We start from the raw sequence: 22422 nt of genomic DNA, 5'->3' as shown, positions 1-22422 counted from the left end.
TCCCCTATGAAGAAAGGCTAAGCGAACTGGGTTTGTTTAGCCTTGAGAAAAGAAGACTGAGAGGGGACCTGATTTAGGTTTACAAATATCTATGGTGTGGAGGACAAAGTGGCAAGGCCAGACTCTTTTTAGAAGTGTGCGGAGACAGGACAAGGGGGAACAGACAGAAACTGCAGCACAGGAGGTTCTCCACATGAATGTGTGCAAGAACTTCTTCACAGCGAAGGTGACAGAGCACTGGAACAGGCTGCCCTGGGTGGTTGTGGAATCTTCTTCTCTGGAGATATTCAAGACCCACCTGGATGCCTACCTGTGCTACCTGGTGTAGGGAACCTGCTTTGGCAGGGGGTTGGACTCAGTGATCTGTTGAGGTCCCTTCCAATCCCTATGATTTCCTGTGGATACTATTCATTCAGGTTATTCACCCTACAATTGGTGAGCCAGGCAAGCTGGAAAAAAAGAATGATCAATGGATAGAAAACCTATATATTTCATTTGAAATATCTTCAAATGGGGTAGGGGCAAGAATGTTACCCCCCTAGTACAAATGATCCCAGGTAAAATCCCAAGACTTATGGGGTCACCCTATTACAGCTTAGCCACAATTGTTGAAAAATGGGGACCCTTGAGTGTTACGGGGACTGTTTTGCCATCTCCGACCTGTTTAAGAGATTATTTCCAAGGTTTAGATAAGGGTGTACTCATTACAAAGGAGTGCTGGCTAGCTGCATCTGCTGTGGCTTGGCCCCTGGTAATGGCATTACACCAACTGGAAGTAACAAATAACAACATAGAATCTGAGAGCCAGGATTAAGAGACCATATCGAGAAATTAGAACAGCAATTGGGCATATTAACAACCAAAAATCCAGGACTAAATGCCCCAATGAGGCAAATAGGAAGCATTTCAGTTGAGGACACTCGGGTCCTTGAAGTAATGGACCTGGATACCTCAGAGGATATTGTCTCTAAATCAGATTTCAAAGCTCCATCAACGATGGATCCCTTTGAGATCCACCCAATTATAACTCAGAAAAAAAAAGAAAGAGCAGGGGTGCCTCTGGACCAATGGTCCCCTGCTGAAACCTACTTGCATGTAGCAGCTCACCCATATGCAGCAAATGAGTTGATGGACCTAGTACAGTGGAACCATCAAAAGCCTAGAGAAAGCATACCATCATGGCTCCTAAGACTGAGATGCAGGACAGAAACGTCCAAGCTAGCATCTATAAACATACACCCAAGCCTGAGGCAAAGATTATATGCTGCCATCCAGTATACTACTGAAAAACACTGTATTATACAGTCATCGAGGGTGGCATGCCACCTAAAAAGGCCCAATAAAACAGATATACCAATTTATAACAGTTTATGGTCCTCTATGGAGGACCTCCAAATGTACACTTGAGAATTGGGTATGAGGGAGGCCATGTATTCTGATGCATTTGAAAGTCCAGACGCAGAAAAATCAGGTATGAGAGACCTGATATTGCAGCAAGCCCCTTCTCATCTTTATGGGACATTGGTCTCCATACTAAATCCTTCAGTAGCTTCAGAAAACATTATACAACAAGCAGCCCAACTGGTAGCAGACCTGGGGAAAACAAAACACATAAGAACTAGGCACAATGTCTGCATGGCGGAGGAAGCCGAGGCCTTGCCAATTAGAACCCAGAAGACTACCCCTAGGACACCCTGACCAGGCCCCACGTGAGTGTCTTGGAAAACCATTTTCAATGATCTTATATGGGCCAGGGTTGCATTTGCTAAAAGCAATGGGCAGCCCAACCATATTTTATTACAGCTATGGAAACAACACAGAAACGATCAAAAACTTCAGAGTACTCCCAGAAAAACAGGAGTATGAATAATACAAGAAGCACCTACTGCAACCTGGAATTTGGCTGATTTTATAGTACTATACAGGAGGAAAAAATCTCCACAGGTGTCTCAGGCTACAATACCTGAGACACCTGTGGTAAAAGATCTTGATCTGGCAAAATCCATGTAGTGACAAGGGGCATTGGTTCCCTTAGGGCCTCCAGATGGGACTGGAGGCCCTATGTAGAACTGTCAATATTTTGGTCAGAAACACACATGCAAAGAGTAATGGCTTTAGTAGACACCAATGTGGAAACATCGATTACATATGGAGATCCATCAAAATTTAAGGGTAATAGAGTGATGATTGGTGGGTTTAGGGGACAGACCATTCCGGTAACACAAACATGGTTGAAATTGGGGACTGGGCATCTCCCACCCCAGGAGTATAAAGCATCTATAGCCCCAATCCCAGAATACATCTTGGGCGTAGACATTTTATGGGGTCTGGCTCTCCAGACGACTGTGGGAGAGTTCAGACATCAGCAAAAGTACATTAGTATTTGGGTGGTACAGACAACACTGAGGGGCCGTGCAAAACATGAGCCTATTTGCCAAAACTGCACCAGATTACTAATGTAAGACAGTATAGACTCCTGGGGGGACAAGATGAAATATCAAGGATGGTGCAGGAACTAGAAAAAGAAAGCGTTACAAGAACCATAAACAGCCATACAATTCCCCCATACGACCAGTGTGAAAGTCAGATGGAACATGGAGAATGATCGTGGACTACAGTGAATTGAATAAGGTCACGCCGCCCATCTATGCAGCCATACCCAATGTTATTTCCCTAATGGACACACTCAATAGAGAAATCAAAACCTACCACTGTGTCCTAGATTTGGCAAATGCATTCTTCAGTATTCCAATTGCTGAAGAATCCCATGATAAATTTGCATTTACACGGGGAGGCAGGCAGTGGACCTTTCAGGTCCTGCCACAAGAGTACATACATTTGCCAATGTATTGTCATAACTTGGTGGCATGTGATGACCTAGCTAATTGGAGAAAACCTAATAACGTCAACCTATACCACTACATTGATGATCTCCTCTTAACATCTGACACACTGGAGACGGTAGGAGAGGTAGCAGATTCATTAACTGTCTGCCTATGTGAAAGAGGATGGGCTATCAATCCACAAGAAGTACAAGGTCCAGGCCTATCTGTGAAATTTCTGGGGGTAGTCTGGTCAGGAAAGACCAAAGTACTACCCAGTGCCATCATAGATAAGGTTCAGGCATTCCCAGTCCCAACAACACCAAAGCAGCTGCAGGAATTTCTAGGTATATTGGGATATTGGCTTTCCTTTATACCTCATTTAGCACAGCTGCTGAGACAATTGTATAGTCTCATAAAAAAGGGCCAATCATGGGATTGGGGGAGAATGGAACAGGATGCCCTCCAACAAGGAAAACAGGCAGTTAAACAAGCCCAGGCATTGTGTACATTAGATCCTACCCTCTCAGACACAAATTGGATGTTCATATTGCTCAGGATGGCTTTGGGTAGGGCCTGTGAAAACATCAGAGTTCTGTTTGGACTCCCATTGGTTTCTGGTCTCGGGTCTGGCATGGAGCAGAAGAAAGATATAGTATGATTTAACAACAGCCATTGGCTGCCTATTCTGCATTACAAGCGGTAGAGCCAATAACCCAGACAGCCAAAGTCATAGTTAAGACCAGTCTGCCAATTCAGGGGTGGGTAAGAGATCTGACCCCCCTTCCTAAGACAGGGGTAGCCCAGGCACAGACAGTGGCAAGATGGGTCGCCTACCTCAGTCAGAGGAGTAGTCTGTCTTCCTCACCACTGAAAGAAGAGCTTCAAAAGATCCTAGGCCCAGTGACATATCACACTGATGCACTAAAAGAAACTTCGGTCACTCCTCCACAGAAGAGTCCCATCCAGGAAAGAAAATATCCCATTCCTGAAGGTGCCTGGTACACGGACGGGTCCAGCAAGGGCAACCCAAGTAAGTGGAGAGCAGTAGCATACCATACCCCCACTGACACAATGTGGTTTGAAGAGGGTGATGGTCAGAGTAGCCAGTGAGCAGAGCTGCCAACCTTGGGGATGATTATAACCAAAGAACCTGGTTATAGTGTCCTGAATATTTACTCAGGTATTTCTGCTGTGTACCAGGAGTCACTCTTTGGATCATGCAGTGGGCTTCCTGGGACTGGACTATCCACACCTGACGAATCTGGGGCAAAGATATGTGGTTTAACATATGGAATACAGTTAAACACAGGACTGTATGTGTCTACCACATTTCTGATCACCAACCCCTACAGTTACCAGGAAATCATGAAGCTGACACACTGGCCCAAGTTAGATGGGTTGAGAATTCACCATCAGAGAAGAAAATTGCCCACTGGTTACATCAAAAGCTGCAGTATGCTGAACAGAAGACAATGTGGGCAGCTGCTAAAGCAAGGAGACTGCCCATACTGCCCATCTGACATCGTTCAGGCATGCCAAGACTGCGACGCTTGCTCCAAGATGAGACCAAGGCCGTTGCCTGAAACAACAGCTCATCTTGCTAGAGGACACAATCCTCTACCGAGATGGCAGGTTGATTACATTGGGCTCCTCCCTCAGTCTGAGGGGGCGAGATATGCTCTAACCTGTGCTGACACCGCAAGAGGGCTAATGTAGGCCTATCCAGTACTGAAAGCAAACCAGGCATATACCATAAAAGCACTCATGAGATTGATGGCTGTCTATGGGACACCGCAAGTCATCGAGAGCGACCAAGGGATTCACTTTACGAGTGCAATGATACAATGCTGGGCAGAAGACAACAACATTGAGTGGCAATTCCACCTGCCATACAATCCAACGGGGGCAGGCCTTATTGAGCGTTATAATGGTATTCTCAAGGCTGCCCTGAAGACAGACTCTCAGTCTCTGCAGGGGTGGACAAAGAGACTAAATGAAACCCTGCAAGACCTGAATGAAAGACCTAGAGACAGCAGACCCTGTGCCTTGAAAATGTTACAGACAACATGGGCCTCCCCACTTAGGATCCAAATTACGGGCACCGATAACTGAGTAAGACCTCAGATTGGCAATGATAACAATCTTCTGCTCCCTGCCCCTGAGTACTTAAAACCAGGTGCCAACAGAATACAATGGCCTTGGAAGGTGCAGGTAGGACCATGGTGGTGTGGCCTACTTGCACCTTGGGGGAGATTATTGGAGGTGGGAGGTTCAGTAGTCCCTCTGGTAATTGGTACATGGCCTGCCAATATTGTGGTCAACACTCCAGTCTTAATTGCTAAAGGGACCCCCATCATGTCCCTACCGCAGATCAGGACACCCCCTTTGGTGCCTGATATAGTTGTACAGCCACAGACAACTGGACAAAAGGTTTGGTACAGGAGGCCAGGGCATGCCCCCCATACAAGCTCAAGTGTTGACCAAGATAGGAATATGGCCTGTATCTTACCCTGGAGGGTAGACCTTTCCCTCTTGGTACCCTTGAACCACCTATATTACTCCCTGTGAGTCTGAGTCTTCAGAATTGCCAGAAGAAGCAAAATACTGCTTAAGTGTTCCAGAGTTGATGTAAGATCATGTGCAACATCTGGTGATGGCCTACCTGGGGCTGATGGAGCATAGGATCGACCTGCACCATGTGACTGCATGCTTCCAGTAAACACCACCGAGCACTGGCCCAAGGAATAACACAAGCCATACGCTGATTATCACTCAACCCAGACTATATTGATATGCATTGCAACAGGCCATTATAGAATGCATTGCAATGCTTATATCTCTGTATTAAGGAAGGCTCACCCTATAGTTAACTTGATCAGTGGTTCAAGTATTGAAGGGGTGGAGTGTATGGGAACTGTTGAATCACAGCCTGAACCACTGATTGATCACCTGAGGTGAGCACTGTGTCTGCCACAGGTGCACAGGTGAAGGCAACTCACCTGTGTGACTGGAAGGGGTGGATTCTGGCTCCACCTCTCCCAGATCCCATTTAAGGGCTGACCACCACTGGGGAAGGATCTCTTGCTGAAGTTCCCTCTCCTCTGGAATCATGGGCTAGCCTTGACCATCAGTGTCATGTGAGCCTTTTTTTATTTACTGGTTGTCTGTATACCATCTGGATAAGGCATACAAAATATACCATCCACCTCCATTGTTTCCTGTGGGTACTATTGTTTTGGGTTATTCACCCTACAAAGGGAGATGTTTCTATTTTCGTGATTAAAAGAAAATATCTATCAAGGTGCCTCTTATTTTATATAATAATTAATTTTGTTCTTGTACTTTTTGGTCTTTAAGAGTCAAAATATTCAGGTTAGTACAGTTCTAAAACAGAAAATTCATTATATGGATACCGCTTACTACACACACAAATAATCCATTATATATTTACAGATTTCTTCACAATTTCTTATCTAATAAACATTGAAAAATCACTTTAACCACACATTCACAATGATATTCTTGTAACTTCATTTATAAATAATCCTGTATACAGTTGAAATCCTTTCCCCTATCACTTGCTTTCTTTATTTTGAGAGGTCAGATCTGTAAAACAGATATGTAGGAAATCTAAATGCTTAAAATACAAAAAAAAAAAAAGGAAAAAAGAAAAACCAACCGTGATAAGTTTGTAACATTAATATCAAAATGTGAGATTATGTACTCCAGTTTGACACCCAAGTAGTCCAAATTTTAGCACAAAGAAGAAAAGCAATCATATAACAGAAATGATAACTACAGAAGAAACAAATGATCCAATATTAAATCTCATAAGCTTTACAGAATAACATCCCATCCATATTACTAATTTTAAAACATCAACTAATTGCTTACCAGATGCATCTCTACCCTGTGAGCTGAATGTGGCCCAACCCAGTCCATCATGCGGCTGCCCCCTGCCCTGTGCTGTCATGGCAGTAGCTCTTCCCTGCCAAGCAGTCTGGCCCAGACATGGGCATGCACCCATCACTGAACAACAGCCAAACAGCAGTGTGATTGGCACTGTCTGGGCTGAAACCAAATGCAGGGCAGTGCTAACTCAAGTTATATATAATTTTATGTGCTGATACATTGGCTAAAAGCAGTCCTGTGAACAGTGAAAAACATGCAGCCTTGCTTTCCAAGTAAATTGGTAAGTGCAAGTCCTGAGCATAATATAGATGGTATATAGTAAGGGTTGGATACTGTACTAATTTAAGCTGCAATAGAGTTCATTTTCTTCATAGTATCTGGTATGATGCTAGGTTTTGGATTTAGGATGAAAATAAATGTTGATAACAGATGTTTTGGTTGATGCTGAACAGTGCTGCGCAGAGCCAAGGATATTTTAGCTTCTCAAATGACCTTGCCAGTGAGGAGGTTGGAGGGGGGGCCACAAAGAGCTGGGAAGTGACTGAACCAAAACAGCTGACCCAAAGTAGCAAAGGGATATTCCATACCATTATACAGTCACACTAAACAATAAAAACTGGGGGGAGTTGGCCAAGGTCTGCCACTGCTCGGGAACTGACTGGGCACCAGTCATTTAACTGATGGTGGTGAACCATGAGTTCTTGCACTTCTGGTTTCTATTTTCTTCTCATAGATTCATTCTCCATCCTATTAGGGGTGCATGGCGGTTAGCTGCCTGCTGAGTTAAGCCAGAGAAAGCCTAAATTGTGGAAGCTCCTCAAATGTGTTCTCCTTATAGCATGAGAGGCAGATGGTATTTTATAACTCTATTCTTATTGTGTTATTTCAAAACATTGGAAAAACACATTTCAGTCCTAATCAAAAATACAAAAGAATCTTAGTGCTTGTCTACGTACCACTCCAGGTACACTAGTTACAATAGTAACAGTCATTTATATAGACACACTTAAACCAGTTTAATACATATATCAATTACGTTTAACTAGAGAAAATACCAATTAAACTAACGTAGATAAAAGTACAGCTTAAAACCATTTAAGTTTTCCCACATAAGGTACTTGCATCAGAATAAATTAATCCTTTCACTTACACTGGAGCAGTATTTCCAATAACAAGTCCTGAATTGAGTTTCACTTTAATTCCCCAAAATCACCATATAAGCAAGAATATAAACTATCAAACTTCTGTCTTTAATTTTTAACCACAGGAATAGCAAATCTAAAAGAACAGGAGTGTACAAGATATGTTTTTTAAAAAAGAAAACATCTTACCTTTATTAGATTTGGATGATTTGTTCTTGTTAGGCTTAAAACATGAGCCCCTTGATTTATCTTCTCTATCCTTAATAAATTTTTGCACATCATCCAAAGAAAGCTTCTGAAGGACAACTACAGGCTTAGCTCCTTTATTTAAGTCTTCAACTAGCCCAATCTTCTCTACTTTATCCTTCTGTTCACCTTTAAATTCAGTTTTCCTTGACTCCTGAGTGACATTGCCATCTTTATCACGCTTGATTTTTGGAATGACAAAATGTTTCAATGTGCCAGATCTTGCCCCCAACAAGTAACTGGGAAACTCTGCTTTATTGCCAGTATATATTTTATTACTATCTGCTTTACTCTTATTACCATCTGTCCTCCGTTCGTCCTTGCTGTTGGGTGATTTAAAACCAGGTTTATCAGGTCTTGATTTGCTACAGTCTCCTTTACTTTCCTGTTTAATGCGAGGGCTATCAGGTCTTGATTTTTGATCCCCAGATGAAAGTTTTTCCCTTGATTCACCAGACTCATGTCTATGCTTCCTTTCAAATTTCTCAGTTTTTGAAACATCAGTTTTTATACCATGCTTAGAATCATGTTCGTTTTTGTTTGAGGATCTCAAATACTCAGGTCTTCTTATCTTGAACGGATCTCCTCTGTATCTCTCTGACTCCCCTCTGTCCTCAGATCTTTGTTTAAGGCTAACATGGTCACACCTCAGTGTATCAGTAACTGAATGTCCATCAGGCCTTTGTTTCACTGAATCTGATCTACTTTCACATTTTATCTTTAAAGGATCAGATTTCACATCTGTTTTATGCCTAGATATTTCAATTTTCTTATCCGATAATGGTTTACTGGAGTCCCTCCTACTGTCATGTCTATGTTTTGGCATTTCAGGCCTGCCTTCATTCTTCTCTTTAGGCATTTCAGGCCTCTCTCTTATTACCTGTTTACCGTTATTTTGTTTTCCCTCATTTTGTTTTATCTCCGTTTCCCTCTTCTCATTTTGTTTTGACTCTGGCTGTCTATTCTCATTTTGTTTCAGCTCTATTGGACTGCTTTCATGCTTACTTTCATATTTACCTTCTATCTGTTTATTCTCATTCAGTTTACTTTCCAACCTTCTGCTCTCATTTTGCTGAAATTCCATTTGTCTGTTTTCATTTTGTTGGATAGCTGTCTTTTGACTACCAAAGTCTGCCTTTTTTCTAAAAATCTCAGGATGGTTTTCAGGTTTAAGTTTAAATCCAACAGCGTCTTCTTGGGGAAAACACACAAACCCATCATTGTACTGCATTATTTCTTCTTTTTTTTTGAAGGCATCCAAATCCTGAGTTGTTGCCTGAGAGTCCGCTCTTCCTGCTTGCTGAAGATCAATACTAACCATCAACAGTGGCCTTGCCCCATTTCCTGGGGAACATGTCTCCTGAGAAGTTGGTCTATTTCTTCCAGTAGCACCCCCAGCCTCCAGTGGTTTGTTTTCTTGCTTTCGCTTCTTCAGAGGCTTATCTACAATTTAAAAGACAGAAGTCACAAATGGAAGAGATTAAGTCTCCAAGCAAAAATATTAATTCTTCTCTATCCCTATGTATGGGAACTGTTGAATCACAGCCTGAACCACTGATTGATCACCTGAGGCAAGCACTGAGATAGCCGCAGGAGCACAGGTGAAGGCAACTCACCTGTGTGACCAGAAGGGGTGGAGTCTGGCTCCACCTCTCCCAGACCCCATTTAAGGGCTGACCACCACAAGGGAAGGATCTCTTGTTGGAGGTCCCTCTCCTCTGGAGTCCTGGGTTAGCCTTGACCATCAGTGACAGGTGAGCTTTTCTTTATTTACTGGTTGTCTGTATACCATCTGGATAAACCATACAAAATATACCATCCGCCTCTATTGTTTTCTGTGGGTACTATTTCTTTTGGGTATTCACCCTACACTCTACAAATTAATCACCCTTAGCATTCATGTGCGTACATAACAAAACTCAATGAATTTAAAAGCAAGAATAGAACTTGTCTAGTTAATGCTTCAAGGTATTCATAGACTATTATTGTCAGTCTACTGCAGGTGCCAATTAATCATTAAAAACACACACAAAAATTCATGAAATGCAAGTCCCTGTAAAGTTCCTAAGAGAGCCATCTAAAATAAAGCAGTTGCTTTATTTAAACAGTATATAACAACAAAAACAAAGGAAATAAAGCAATTTAAGGTTGAAGCTAAAGACTGCAGACACTGAAGGTGTGCCTTCATCACTGCTTTTTCATTAATACTACTTCAAAAATATTCTCTGCAGATTCAGCCTGCTTCCTTATACAGGAAATAAGCAATGATCTGCAATTATTATGACAGTGTCTCCATTGTGGGTCAGTGTCAGTTGGACTTAATGCATGTTACTGCCAGAAAACACAGGAACAATGTACAGAAATGATTAAACTATCTCCTATGCTCCATTCTTCCCTTTGAAGCAAAGCAGTAAACCAAGATTTCAAGTCTATATCATAACACACATATATTAGGTGAGAGGGCCTACAATTAAAAGTGTTACTAATTTTCCTTTGTAACTGTAGTGCTTTTGATGGATAAAATAAAAAGTTCTGTGATAATTTTACATCATGTCAAGAGCTTGATGCTGCAATTATCCTTTTAGTTTGTATTTAAAAAAACTCAAGACTTGAATACAGAAAAATAAAAAGTCAGTCAACTACACGTCTTGCAATTTGGTAGCTTTCATAGAAATGAGAAACACATTGAAATATTACAAAGAATACATTTTGTCCATTTAAACTACAAGCTATTTATATTAACAGCATAGTTCTCTAAACTAAAATTAATTGCTGTCATTAGAAATAAAAGTCCTACCTGCACTAAGGCTTATGTATTTGTCAACTATCATTGTGCAATGTGTTTAAAAAATAAGTTACTTTTTCTGTAATCAGGAAATACAATGTTAAGTCTAAGGATTGTTTAAATGTGGGTATTGTCAAAATGCCTGGTTCACAGACAACATAAAATAATTTATTTGGTGCCAGATTTGTGGTGCCTTATCACTGGATGTAATTAAGCCAACTCTATGTTTGGGAGCTGGGTAATTGTAAGGAGGAAGCAACTCAGGAAGAGAGAAATAAACTCCAGTCATCATCCATTTCACTCCCCAGACAGTAGAATCTCTTTTTATTATCAGGATTTAGGACTTAGTCAAAATATCAGACTAATTTTTCTTTAAAATCCCACAGAACTTGCCACATCTCTTTTGAAAAGGTAGGCCGACAAGCTCTTGAGACCAATGAAGTGCAATCAGAGGATCTCTTTGTTTCACTCTTCGTAACAGAAGTAATAGTTACCACAAAAGGGCTTTCTAAGTTAGAGAATCTAACTTAGAATTGGAATCTAACTTGGGCATCCAAGTTTGTTTTCAGATCCCTTTCTTTTTAGAAACTTTATTCCCTTCCCCCACCTGTACCCCAAGAATATAGATACATCCAAAATGATTCCTTTTAGAAATTTATGACAGTTCAGAGTGCTGTCTGATCCCAGTTGTTGTTCTTCTATGCATGCATCCTTTTGGTTTGGTAAATTCACATGGACATTCTCTTTACATGGAAACATGCTCATAAAAATGCATCAACTTTGTACTCAAAGCAAGATCATAAGTCACCTTGTTCTAAAATGTAGTAGAGATGTTGTGTCAAATTAAATGAGTCATCGTGGTACAAGATACTAAACATTACCAGAAACACAAGTTTGAAATGAATAAAAACAGTTAGCTGGATTTTCAAGTGGCTATGTCTCACCCGTCCTGTTATGAACAGTATTCCTGAAGACAGGTGTAGCCATCATCTTTGGAAAAGTTTTTACACAAACTATTAGTATTTTCAGATTTAGAAAGTATTTGATTACTAAGGAACCTTTGTGTCCAAACAACAACAAAAATTACCACAGATACCTCCAAATAAGTTTCTGCTGAAACTACAAGTCAACCACATGAAGAATTTCCATTCTGAAAACATATACTTGGAAGCTGAGCGAATGTTAGGGCCACAGGCTGGATGAGGGGAACAGGATTAAGGAAATGTCTCAATTCCTCCGTGTAACATGAAATCTTTCCAAAGCAGCAGCCAAAACATCCTTAATGTTCAAGTCTCTCACTTTCTTGCAAATCCAATGATTGCCTCATGTACCAAATTATATAATAGGACAATAGCCTAAAATCTTCTAGAACTGCATGTTCTAGCAAATTGAAATGGGTCATTTGAAAATGTCTGTTAAAAGGCAACAAGTCTAAAAAAGAGCTTTGTTCTAGCAGAACAATAAAATACTCTTTTACAGAAACCAAAATCCAGGTATCAGAATGATCTCAAAAAAAAAAAGTTAAATTATCACTTTCCCATTTACATCTTGTAATGGATTCAGTTGGAAACTTCAGATCCAAGATGGATAAATGTGTATGTATTCTTCTTCAGAACTACAAAGAAGACTGATTCTCAACACTAAGTTCTGGATGAATCACTATATAGTACAGTTTTTTTTTTTATGGCAAAAAAAATTAGACTTCTGTCTTAAAACTGACATTCTTCAGAGATTGTGGGGGTGTCTACACTCACATGAAACACTGTATGGGAACTGTTGAATCAGGGCCTGAACCACTGATTGGTCACCTGAGGTGAGCACTGAGTCAGCCACAGGGCACAGGTGATATACCTGTGTGATTGGAAGGGGTGGAGCCTGGCTCCACCTCTCCCAAACCCCATTTAAGGGCTGATCACCACCAGGGAAGGATCTCTTCTTGGAGATCCCTCCTGTGTGGAGTCAACAGCAAGCCTCTACCATCATAAAGGTGAGCCACTCTCTTTTTCTAGTTGTCTGTATACCATCTACATAAGCCTACTGAAAATATACCATCTTCCATACTTTTTTCATTGAGTACCATTCTTGAGGGTTATTTGTCCTACGAACACCACATATCTGTATTATTTAAATCAACAACAAATATATTTATACCAAACATACCAGCCCTAAACAGTTATTAATTCTTGTCAAATCTTCCATTTTTGAACAACACAATAGCCAGGTCAGACAGAGGCCAATTACATGTTTATCTTATTCAAGCTACCAATCAAGACTGGGAATTCTCAACAAATAACAGATAACCATACTCTTAAATAACAAAACAGTGTTTAATGACAAATGTTTCCTGGGAATTTTTCACAGTTCTCTTCGAAGTTGTCCAAACACCCTGTCCTACCAACCAGAAGTGTTTTGCGTAAAACAGTCAATATAATCCAGATACAAGAAAGTTTTAAATATGAATTTACTTTAATGGTACTGATGAATGACTTATCAATGGAGTGAGGGCAAATATCCATTTTCATCTCTCTACTCCTTCAAGAACTTTCAGCATTACTGAGCACGAGAGTTTCATCTTACCTCATCTCCTCCCTAAATCTGTATTCCAAGAACCAAAGAAATGACCAGAGAACCCTTCCAATCAGCAGGAGAGATTCCCACAGCAGTTCCTCCTCCCCTTGAAGGAGAGACTGAGCAAACACAGCTCAGCAATTTTAGTCTTACTGCTTGCTCCATCACACAGAAGAAACTAAGAAAGTAGTCGTGATCACGGTACAGGAAGCCTTTCTAAACTGAAAATTCCAAAGCCTTCAGAATGATGAGAGAACCAGAGGGTTTCCAGTTGCTGCAGTTCAGAGGAAGGGATTTGAATATGAACAGTAAAAGATGCTAATTTTCAGCAAGCTCTCAACAGACATATCAATCTTCTAGTCAATGTGTAAAAAAAAAAAGTCCATCAGGCAAACTCATTCAGGACAAAACACAAAAAGACTAAAGCAGGCTCTGACATGCCTCATGCCTTAGGGTGAGTAGACTTCAGAATCTTCATTTTTGTAAAGTTTCGCACATTTTCTTAAATATAACAATAATGCAATCAGCTAGAGAATATGATCTTAGGATTCTTCTAAATAAGGATGTCTTGTAACTCATTATTCCCTGTCAATACAGAATAATATAGAAATAATACACTAGAAAATAAAAAGAATTAAACCACATAAGAGTATAATCAAACATCTACACTTGTTTAGAGACTGGAAGTTGTCACCTAAATTCCTCAAATTAAAATACTATTTGTTAAAAAAGCAATATTCATTTATAAGATAATTTTCTGACAAATGGTAGGTTTTATCCGTGTTATTGCTTTGTGAACAAATATAGTTTTCCAAACTCAGTTGTTAAAAAGACAAATACTGAGCAAAACCTAAAATACAATTACTTTTGAAATACACAAAGCAGCACCTAATTTCACAAGGAAAACAGTATGCTTAATGAAAGCTACTTACTTTACATGTCACAAATCATCTTATCCAATTAGTTTTTATTCATTTGTAGAAACATTAAACTTTAAAAATGATCAAGTGACATTAAAAGTGTTCACCAATAAATTCAAATATCTTTCAAATGTTGAATTTATTCCAAAATGATAACTTGCATTTTAAAGCATCTTCAATTGACTAGATCAAATAACATTTACATACTATAGTAGTGGAAAAAACTTGTCTCATCTTAGGTTGATGTCAGAGCAAACTTGGTGACTGATCTACAGAAATGCTGGACTTAAACTCTTAATAAGCTTTATTAATTATAGACGTTTCTTTATCAAGATTTAAATTGATCAGAAAATCCTGAAAATTAGACTATCCTAAAACAATATAGCATTACCTACCTAGTAATTATAAGTTTTCCCATCCACCTAACAGGTACAACTAAAGGCATATGCTACATACAAAGTATATCTATGAGTATACGTTAGGCTGGTGCAACATGGGCGTTGCCAGGGCAATGTAGGTCACACCTGTGCCCCTAAAAGGGGCCTCAGGGAGGTTCAGCCTGAGATGCCTCTGCAAAACTGCTTCACAGTTCCTCCAGGCTGAGAAGGAAAAAGAAACAGTAACAGGTAAGTTGTCTAACCTGAGTAAGGCAGCCAGACCTGCTCCCCATTACATAACTACCACAACTAAGAAAAAGCAACAGGTGGTAGTAGTGGGTGACTCTCTTCTGAGGGGTACAAAGGCACCCATTTGCCATCCTGACCCACTATCGAGAGAGGTCTGCTGCTTACCAGAGCCCCACATCAAGGATGTGACAGAGAAGTTGCCAAACATTGTACATCCCACAGACTACTACCTTCTGTTGCTGTTTCACATAGGCACCAGTGATGCAACTGTGAGCAACCTGAAGAACACTAAGAGGGACTACAAGGAGCTGGGAGCAGCAGTGAAGGACTTAGGAGTGCAGGTAGCCTTTTCATCAGTCCTCCCAGTTAGGGGAAGACAGGAGGGAAAGGACTGACAGACTTAAGAAAAATCAATAAATGGTTAAGAGAGTGGTGCTGTAAACAAGGCTTTGGCTATTTATGTTATGGAACTAATTTTGAGAAATCTGGTCTTCTGGGAGAGGAGGGGGCTCATCTGTCAGACAAGGGGAAGACCATCTTTGGCAACAAGCTTTCCAATTTAATCAGGAGGGCTTTAAACTAGAGTCACTGGGGGTGGGGATCCTCAAACCATTCCACTTTGAGGATGACAATAGTAATGGATGTCCTGGGTCTGGAGTAAGGATCACAGGCCAGTAAGACAGCACCTAAGGTTCAGGATAAGAGAACTCTAATTGGTAAATCAGCTTCAATGGGAGCCCAACTCAAGTGTTGGAACACCAATGCATGGAGCATGGAAAACAAGCAGGAGGAGCTGCAGGTGTGTGTGTGTGTGTGTATGCCTACAGGGCTACAATGTCATTGGCATCACTGAGACGTGGGATAACTCTTACAACTGGAATGTAGGAATAGATGGGTATAAACTCTTTAGGAAAGACAGGCAGGGAAGAAGGTGTTGCTCTCTACATCAATGACAGCCTGGAGTCCATGGAGCTCCACCTGGGGATGGATGAAGAACTGACAGAGAGCTTATGGGTTAGAGTTAAAGGGAAGGAGACATTATAGTGGGGTTTACTACAGGTTGAGGCCCTCTATAAACAAATAGGAGCAGCTTCACATTCATAAAACATGATCCTCATTGGGGACTTCAACCACCCTGATATCTGTTGGAGGGACAACACAGCAGGGCACCAGAAATCAAAGAGGTTCCTGGAATACGTTGATGTTTACTTCCTCTCACGAGTGGTACAGGAACCTACCAGAAAAGGTGCAGCACCATTTACAAGTAAGACTCTCTTCAATCTCTTAAGACTAATGCATTATATAAAAACTATCTTTGTAGCAGCCTAAAAACCTAATAGTAAACATACAATGCTACGTATGGAATATATATACGTATGGCTCAAATAAGAACTAGGCAAATTTGAATTTAAAACATCTAGACATCTAAACAATACCTATGAAATACATATTTATAAAACAGAAGATATGATCTAGTATTGATTGATAACTTGTATATTATGATGAGGACATAGAGGTTGTTATGAGGTGAGAGACAACGGGAACTGAAAACCTGACACGTTCCAGAGACTTATGCTTTGTTCTGAAGCTATTAAACGTAATAGGTGTAGTAGAATGAAACTTTTAGTGTTGAATGTCTTAATCTTCAAAACCTTCAATTAGTCCTTTCATTAACTGATGTAGACAAGTTACTTGCAAAATTAATCAACAGAGACTTCCTTGATGAAAAAAAGTAGGAAGAGGAGATGTAATCTTGTCTTTCCACACAGAAGATGACAAAACTAAGTTTCTCCAAACTTCATCTCTATCATGATGAAAAGACCACGTAATCCAGTTAATCACAGTTAAAGACAAAAACAGAGCTCTGAAAAGCACTCTGGTATGGAGGCAAAAGGTTTATTATCTTACAGCCAATGGGTTGGGCACGTATTATATGTGGCCCTGGGCAGCTAGTAAGGCAGCACCACAAAAATCATACACATTTAACATTGCTTTTTTTTTTTTTAAACAATATTTTTTATTAGTTAATAGCTCAAATACAGACTGGTGAAAACAGAACACTCTGGAGGGAAGGGTGCAATGCAGTACTAACTCCACCTTTTGCACCTGCCATGCACTCTGTTGAATTGAAACCCACGTGCATTACATGTGCTTGTGCCACTTGGTGAGTAAAACACAGTGATTGCTAACAATAATCTTTCAACCTACCTACATGTATGTGCACCTTTGAAGATGTTTTTTGTTATTAAACAGATATGTAAATTAAGAACATTATTAAACTCAGGCTTATGTTATTTTGTAAACTTAATATATTCATTAGTTTCACAATAACAAGGTCAAATATCCCACTACTTTTGGGGGTTTTTTTGCCCTCTTCTTTTATGTTTTATTAAAAGTAACAAAACTTCATTGTTTTTATATAGATTAACTACATTGTATATTTTACATGCAGCCCAAGACAATTCCTCTTCACTCAATATAGCCCAGGTAAACCAAAAGGTTGGACAACTGTTGTCTATATTATGAAATTTCTTTATGCATTTGTGAGATGCATCAGGTCAAATCTGCCAGATTTTGAATTGGTGATTTTCACGCTCTTTCAGAAAGCAAAAGCAATCAGGTTCCAGAAAGATATGCTACTTCACAAAGAAGGAACTTCTGCAAAATCTGCTGTTGTTCCTCAGGGCAAGAGATTACCTCACACTTAGAGAGACTGTTTGGGGGAAGATTAAATATTCTAAGAGTTTTATTAGAATTAGGGGGCTATTACAGAAAGTACTATATAATTTCCAAAAGGTTCCAAATCCCTATTTCCCACCTGTACCAAATGTTAAAAAAGGACTTGAAAACTGCCTTAAGCAAATGTAGCAATTGTATAATTTTTGTCAAGAACTTCCAGAAAACCATTTCCACCTCTTCCCTGGAATAAAATTTCCATCACACTACTGACTCCAAAGCTCAGAAAGAACATGTCATATCTACCTTAGTGTTTACAAAGAATATTATTAATACCTTTGATGAAGCACTGTACTGTAGAGATCTCATTTCTAAAAACAGACAAAGATGACCACTAATCTTCTATCAAAGTTCAATTCCACTCAAAGTACTTCATGGAATACAACAAAGAATACCTACACAGAAAGCGTAGCATGACTCTGAGTATGTATTGTACACATTGCCATGTCTCAGTTACAAAAGCAGCAAAGATGCTTTCGTGCAAATTTCAGCATACGCTAGCACCTAAAGTAAGATTCCTAGAGGGGCCCTTGCTACATTCAGCATCAGCAGGTATGATCTAAAGTTACAGTATTATGTTCTCAAGTGTGCAAATGCCAGGCTTTTGCATAAATGCAGCTTCTCAAAGATGAATGACATTTATGAGATATTGGACATATTTCTAACATATTCCCATAGGAACTACAGAGGAAGTTTCCTCCTGCAGTCACACAAAAACAAACAGCTATAACCAGAACACTCCCTGAGTATATCAACTTACAGACATAGTACAAACTTGAAAGCAATGACAAAAGCATGACCAAAAGTAAGAATCATATTTCTTCAAGATAACAGCTTTCTATACAATCTGCCATGAGACTGGTAAAAATTTTCCTACTCAGTATTTTCCTTATTCATGACTGAAACCTTGGCAGTCAAAGAGAAAGGAGTTGTTGCCTAGCACAGGGGCAACTTACCACCAGAGAATAAGTGGTGATAATTTGTCCCAAAATAAGACAGTAACTCTAGCACCTGATCCACAGCAATTGCAGGAACTCAAAGAACTGAGACCTGGCAGAGGATGCAGGCACAAGTTCAGCATAAGGTTAGAATCCATATTTAATAAGATGGTTATCAAGCAGCAATAAAGAGGAAAGATTGCATTATACAAAAATCACAAATGAGTGTCTACCTATGGCTATGTAATTAGCATAAACAAACTTCACAACTAAAGTGCATAATTTCCTGAAAGCTAGAACAAAAAAGGAAGTGTTTTAGCCTTGCTCTAGGTGCTTGAAGGCTGTTGTGCTCCATAAAAAAAAAAAAAGCCACCATTTTTCCAGACGTTTCTCAGCTAAAACATACTGCAGAATCTACCCTAGCAATGCAAAAATAAAAGTAGCTTTTGAAGAAAGAAAGCTTTTGAAGAAAGAAAGCATTAAGAAACAAACTACAACCTTTCCATAAATAAACTTAAAATTAGTACAAGAGATGTAAATAGAGCAGCAAAACCGCCCCCCATTTAATTAAATCAAAATTAAATGTAGTAGATGAACACCCACTTTCTCAGTAAATTGACAAATAATGTTTTTAATAAGACTTGATGTAGTTACCGTGTAAGGAATATCTAAAGAGTTAAACTTTTTAGTAACCACAACAATTATATTATTATTCTCTTCCCCTCTTTTTTTTTTTTTTAAGAAAAAAAATCTTAATAGTGAGAAAACATCCTGTCTCTGGTGAACACTTAAACAACATACAATATAGAAGTATATATCACCCAATCATTACTGTGCCTTTAAAAGAATAGATGTGATTTTAATCTAACACCTTTTTTTTTTTACATCAGGTTCAAATAAGGATATTATAGAGGAGGATAAAAATTTTCCTACATTTTCTTAAATTCGGTAACATAGGTAGTTAAATAATCCAACTACCATAACTTACTACAAATGTTATATTATGTTACTATTGGGATTTTAGAAACTTTATAAATGACATTAATTGTACTTCATTCAGTCTCATAATTCAAATAAGAGTAGGTTAAAAAGAATTCCGTAGCATGAGAACTTCATTTTCTATACAGTAATACCCCAGATAAAGAATACCAGCTATTAAAAATATGCATTTATAAGAAATGACAGTTAATTGTTGGCAGGAATGAAGATGAATGCCATGAAAGAACCTACGCTGAATAAACAGAATTGAACTATGTGACAATGAAAGGAAGTTAGCTTTTATATATATAAAATATAAAATATATATAGTGTATATACACACACAATCCTTTTACCTTTATCTTGCACTTCTTTTGAAAATCGCTCCCTTTCAATAGCTGATTCACGTTCTATCCGCTCAATTTCAGCCAACGCATCCAATTCTACTTCATCATATGACGTTATAGTTCCTTGTTGCGAAACCTGTTGCTGTGTCTGTACCACAGGAGTTTGAGGTTGTTTTGCAGCAACTGAAGTGTTCTGTTGTAAAACAGGCACTTGTGCCTGAAGGAAAACTGTCTGTTCATGCTGCGGCAAACACTGAGCAGTGTTTAGTGAGCGGTTAACATCCTGTGGAGTAACGGGTGTTTTAGAAGTTTGTCCTGGGTACTGCACATTAAAAGGAATATCACCCTCTGACACACTGCTGTTTTCCAAACCACAAAGCATATCATCCTGCTGGTCCACATCCGAAGATCTTACACGAGAGAGTCTTAGTGTAAGCTTAGTGGAATCCTTGGAAGGAGAACTAATGATATCGTACATTGCAGCTTTTTCAGTCTGGTCTTTTTCATCCTTGCCTAACTTCATTTTCTTTTGTTTCTTTTGCTTTCTTTCTGGAGAATCTAACAATATGTCTGGGGGAACATCTCTAGGTGATGAATAAGGTGGAGGCTGAGATTGTAGGATTAAAGGTGGTCTTGATCCTAGAATAATAATTCAGAAAAACTGAACAGTTATGTTGTTTCATGTTTTATATAATAACACACTAAATATAACCTACATAATTTTAATGTGTATTTGTACATATAACTGTGTTTACAAAAGGTCTAAATAAGATTGGTAGGAAACACATCATTCTTAGATCAAGATGTAATCCAGGTAGTCGCACTGTATTTCCTAGGAGTTTTAGCTGTCCACTGCAGTTTGAGAAGAGATCAATCCATAGAAGATAAAACAAAAACAAAGAAAAACAAACAAAAAAGTAAAATAGTACCCACACGTTCAGAATATAAACTGTTAGAAAATAGCCAGTGAAAATAAGCTGACTACAGAAGAAGGAAAGATCAAAAATATTCTTCACAAGGTCCAGTGATGCAGGCTTAATAATCAGTGTACTGGACAACGCACAAATGTGTTTAGGGAAGATTTCCTACCTTACTTGTGCATAGAATGATGAATTTAGAAAACATCTTGAAAGATCAATGTCTTTCCTTCTTACTTAACTTTGATTCAGACAGTTGAATTATTTTTTTTTTACCATTTCCTGCCTTATCACCTCCTTTTATTTATTTATTTTAAACTATGTTTACTTACACATGCACTCATTCCAGATTTTAAGTATATCTAGAGGACATTTTCATTAAAAACATTCTCTAATTCATCGTATTTTTTGTTCCTCAAATTAAACCAACTCCTCATAACTGTTAGCTCAGAAAAAACTTTGAAAAAAACAGATAACTTTTCAACTTCTCCTGACTATGATTTTAAGCCATAATTATAAGTTTAAAAAGTAATATTGGTGTATATAAAAAAGAAGAGTTACAATTAAGTATCAATAAAGCTCAAGCCTCCTCTTGTTCAACTAAAACAAACATTTCTCTGATGCCATTCATCTACTAGGGAACACTGCTTTCAAAAAGAAGCAACTGTTTTAAGTCGTTGTAAGTCAGTACTTCTAAAAGCACTGAAAAAATTTATCAGAAAACAGGCCCCCATGTGCTCCATTCAAGAAACACCACTAAACAGGAAAGCATCTTTATTCTGCAGCTTAAATGTCTAATATTTCTTAAAATATCTACTAAAGAACATACTGATGTATAAATGAAAAAAAAGAATGGCTATGTCTACCAAAGGGAGACATTTGCTAAGGGATTTGATATAGTAGTTTAGTGGGTAGGGCTGGTGATTGGAGGATGGTTGGACTAGATGATCTTGTAGGTCCTTTCCAACCTAATGAAACCTAACGAACCCTATCTTTGAAAGCTTCAGTTCAAATGAAAAGTATTCCTTTACTGATGATTTTGTACAGACTGACATACTTAATTCTCTCTCTCTAGTATACTGTGACACATACTATAGGCTCTGCATGTAGATCTGAGTATAAAAAGGGTTTGTCTCACCCAGTTCTTCCAGACTACAAAAAACTACTCCATATCCTGCCAATAACATCCACAATGTTGGGAAGCCTTGTTTTGACACAACCTGATTCTCATGATCTTTCCACTAATCCATTTCACTTCAGGCAGCAAGCTGGCTCGGCTCATCACCAGGGTTTTAAACTAGAGCTGATAGGGGAAGAAGGTTGTAGGGTGAATAACCCAAAAGAACAGCACCCATAGGAAATAATAGAGACAGATGGTATACAGGCAACCAGTAAATAAGGAAAGGCTCACCTGTCACTGATGGTTAAGGCTAGCCCAAGACACCAGAGGAGAGGGATCTCCAGCAAGAGATCCTTCCCCAG

The 22422-nt window shown here is 39.1% G+C and overlaps 1 protein-coding gene across 1 annotated transcript in view; it reads right to left on the bottom strand.

Moving 5' to 3' along the window:
- LOC136055224 (nipped-B-like protein) overlaps positions 1–22422 on the bottom strand; it is a 270748-nt gene that overhangs the window by 84973 nt on the left and 163353 nt on the right. The window contains exons 9-10 of the mRNA XM_065746940.1: positions 20033–20662; positions 8069–9568 (exon numbers count right to left, since the gene is read on the bottom strand). Of these exons, the coding sequence (XP_065603012.1) occupies positions 8069–9568; positions 20033–20662 (2130 nt within the window). The remainder of the gene's footprint in view (positions 1–8068; positions 9569–20032; positions 20663–22422) is intronic.

This window comes from Cyrtonyx montezumae, unplaced genomic scaffold (genome assembly GCF_038088225.1).
Source record: "Cyrtonyx montezumae isolate F1298 unplaced genomic scaffold, pur_monq_1.0 scaffold_4, whole genome shotgun sequence".
Classification (NCBI taxonomy): Eukaryota; Metazoa; Chordata; class Aves; order Galliformes; family Odontophoridae; genus Cyrtonyx; species Cyrtonyx montezumae.
Note: the sequence above shows the minus strand (reverse complement) of the source record. Positions and strands in the feature narration are given on the sequence as shown.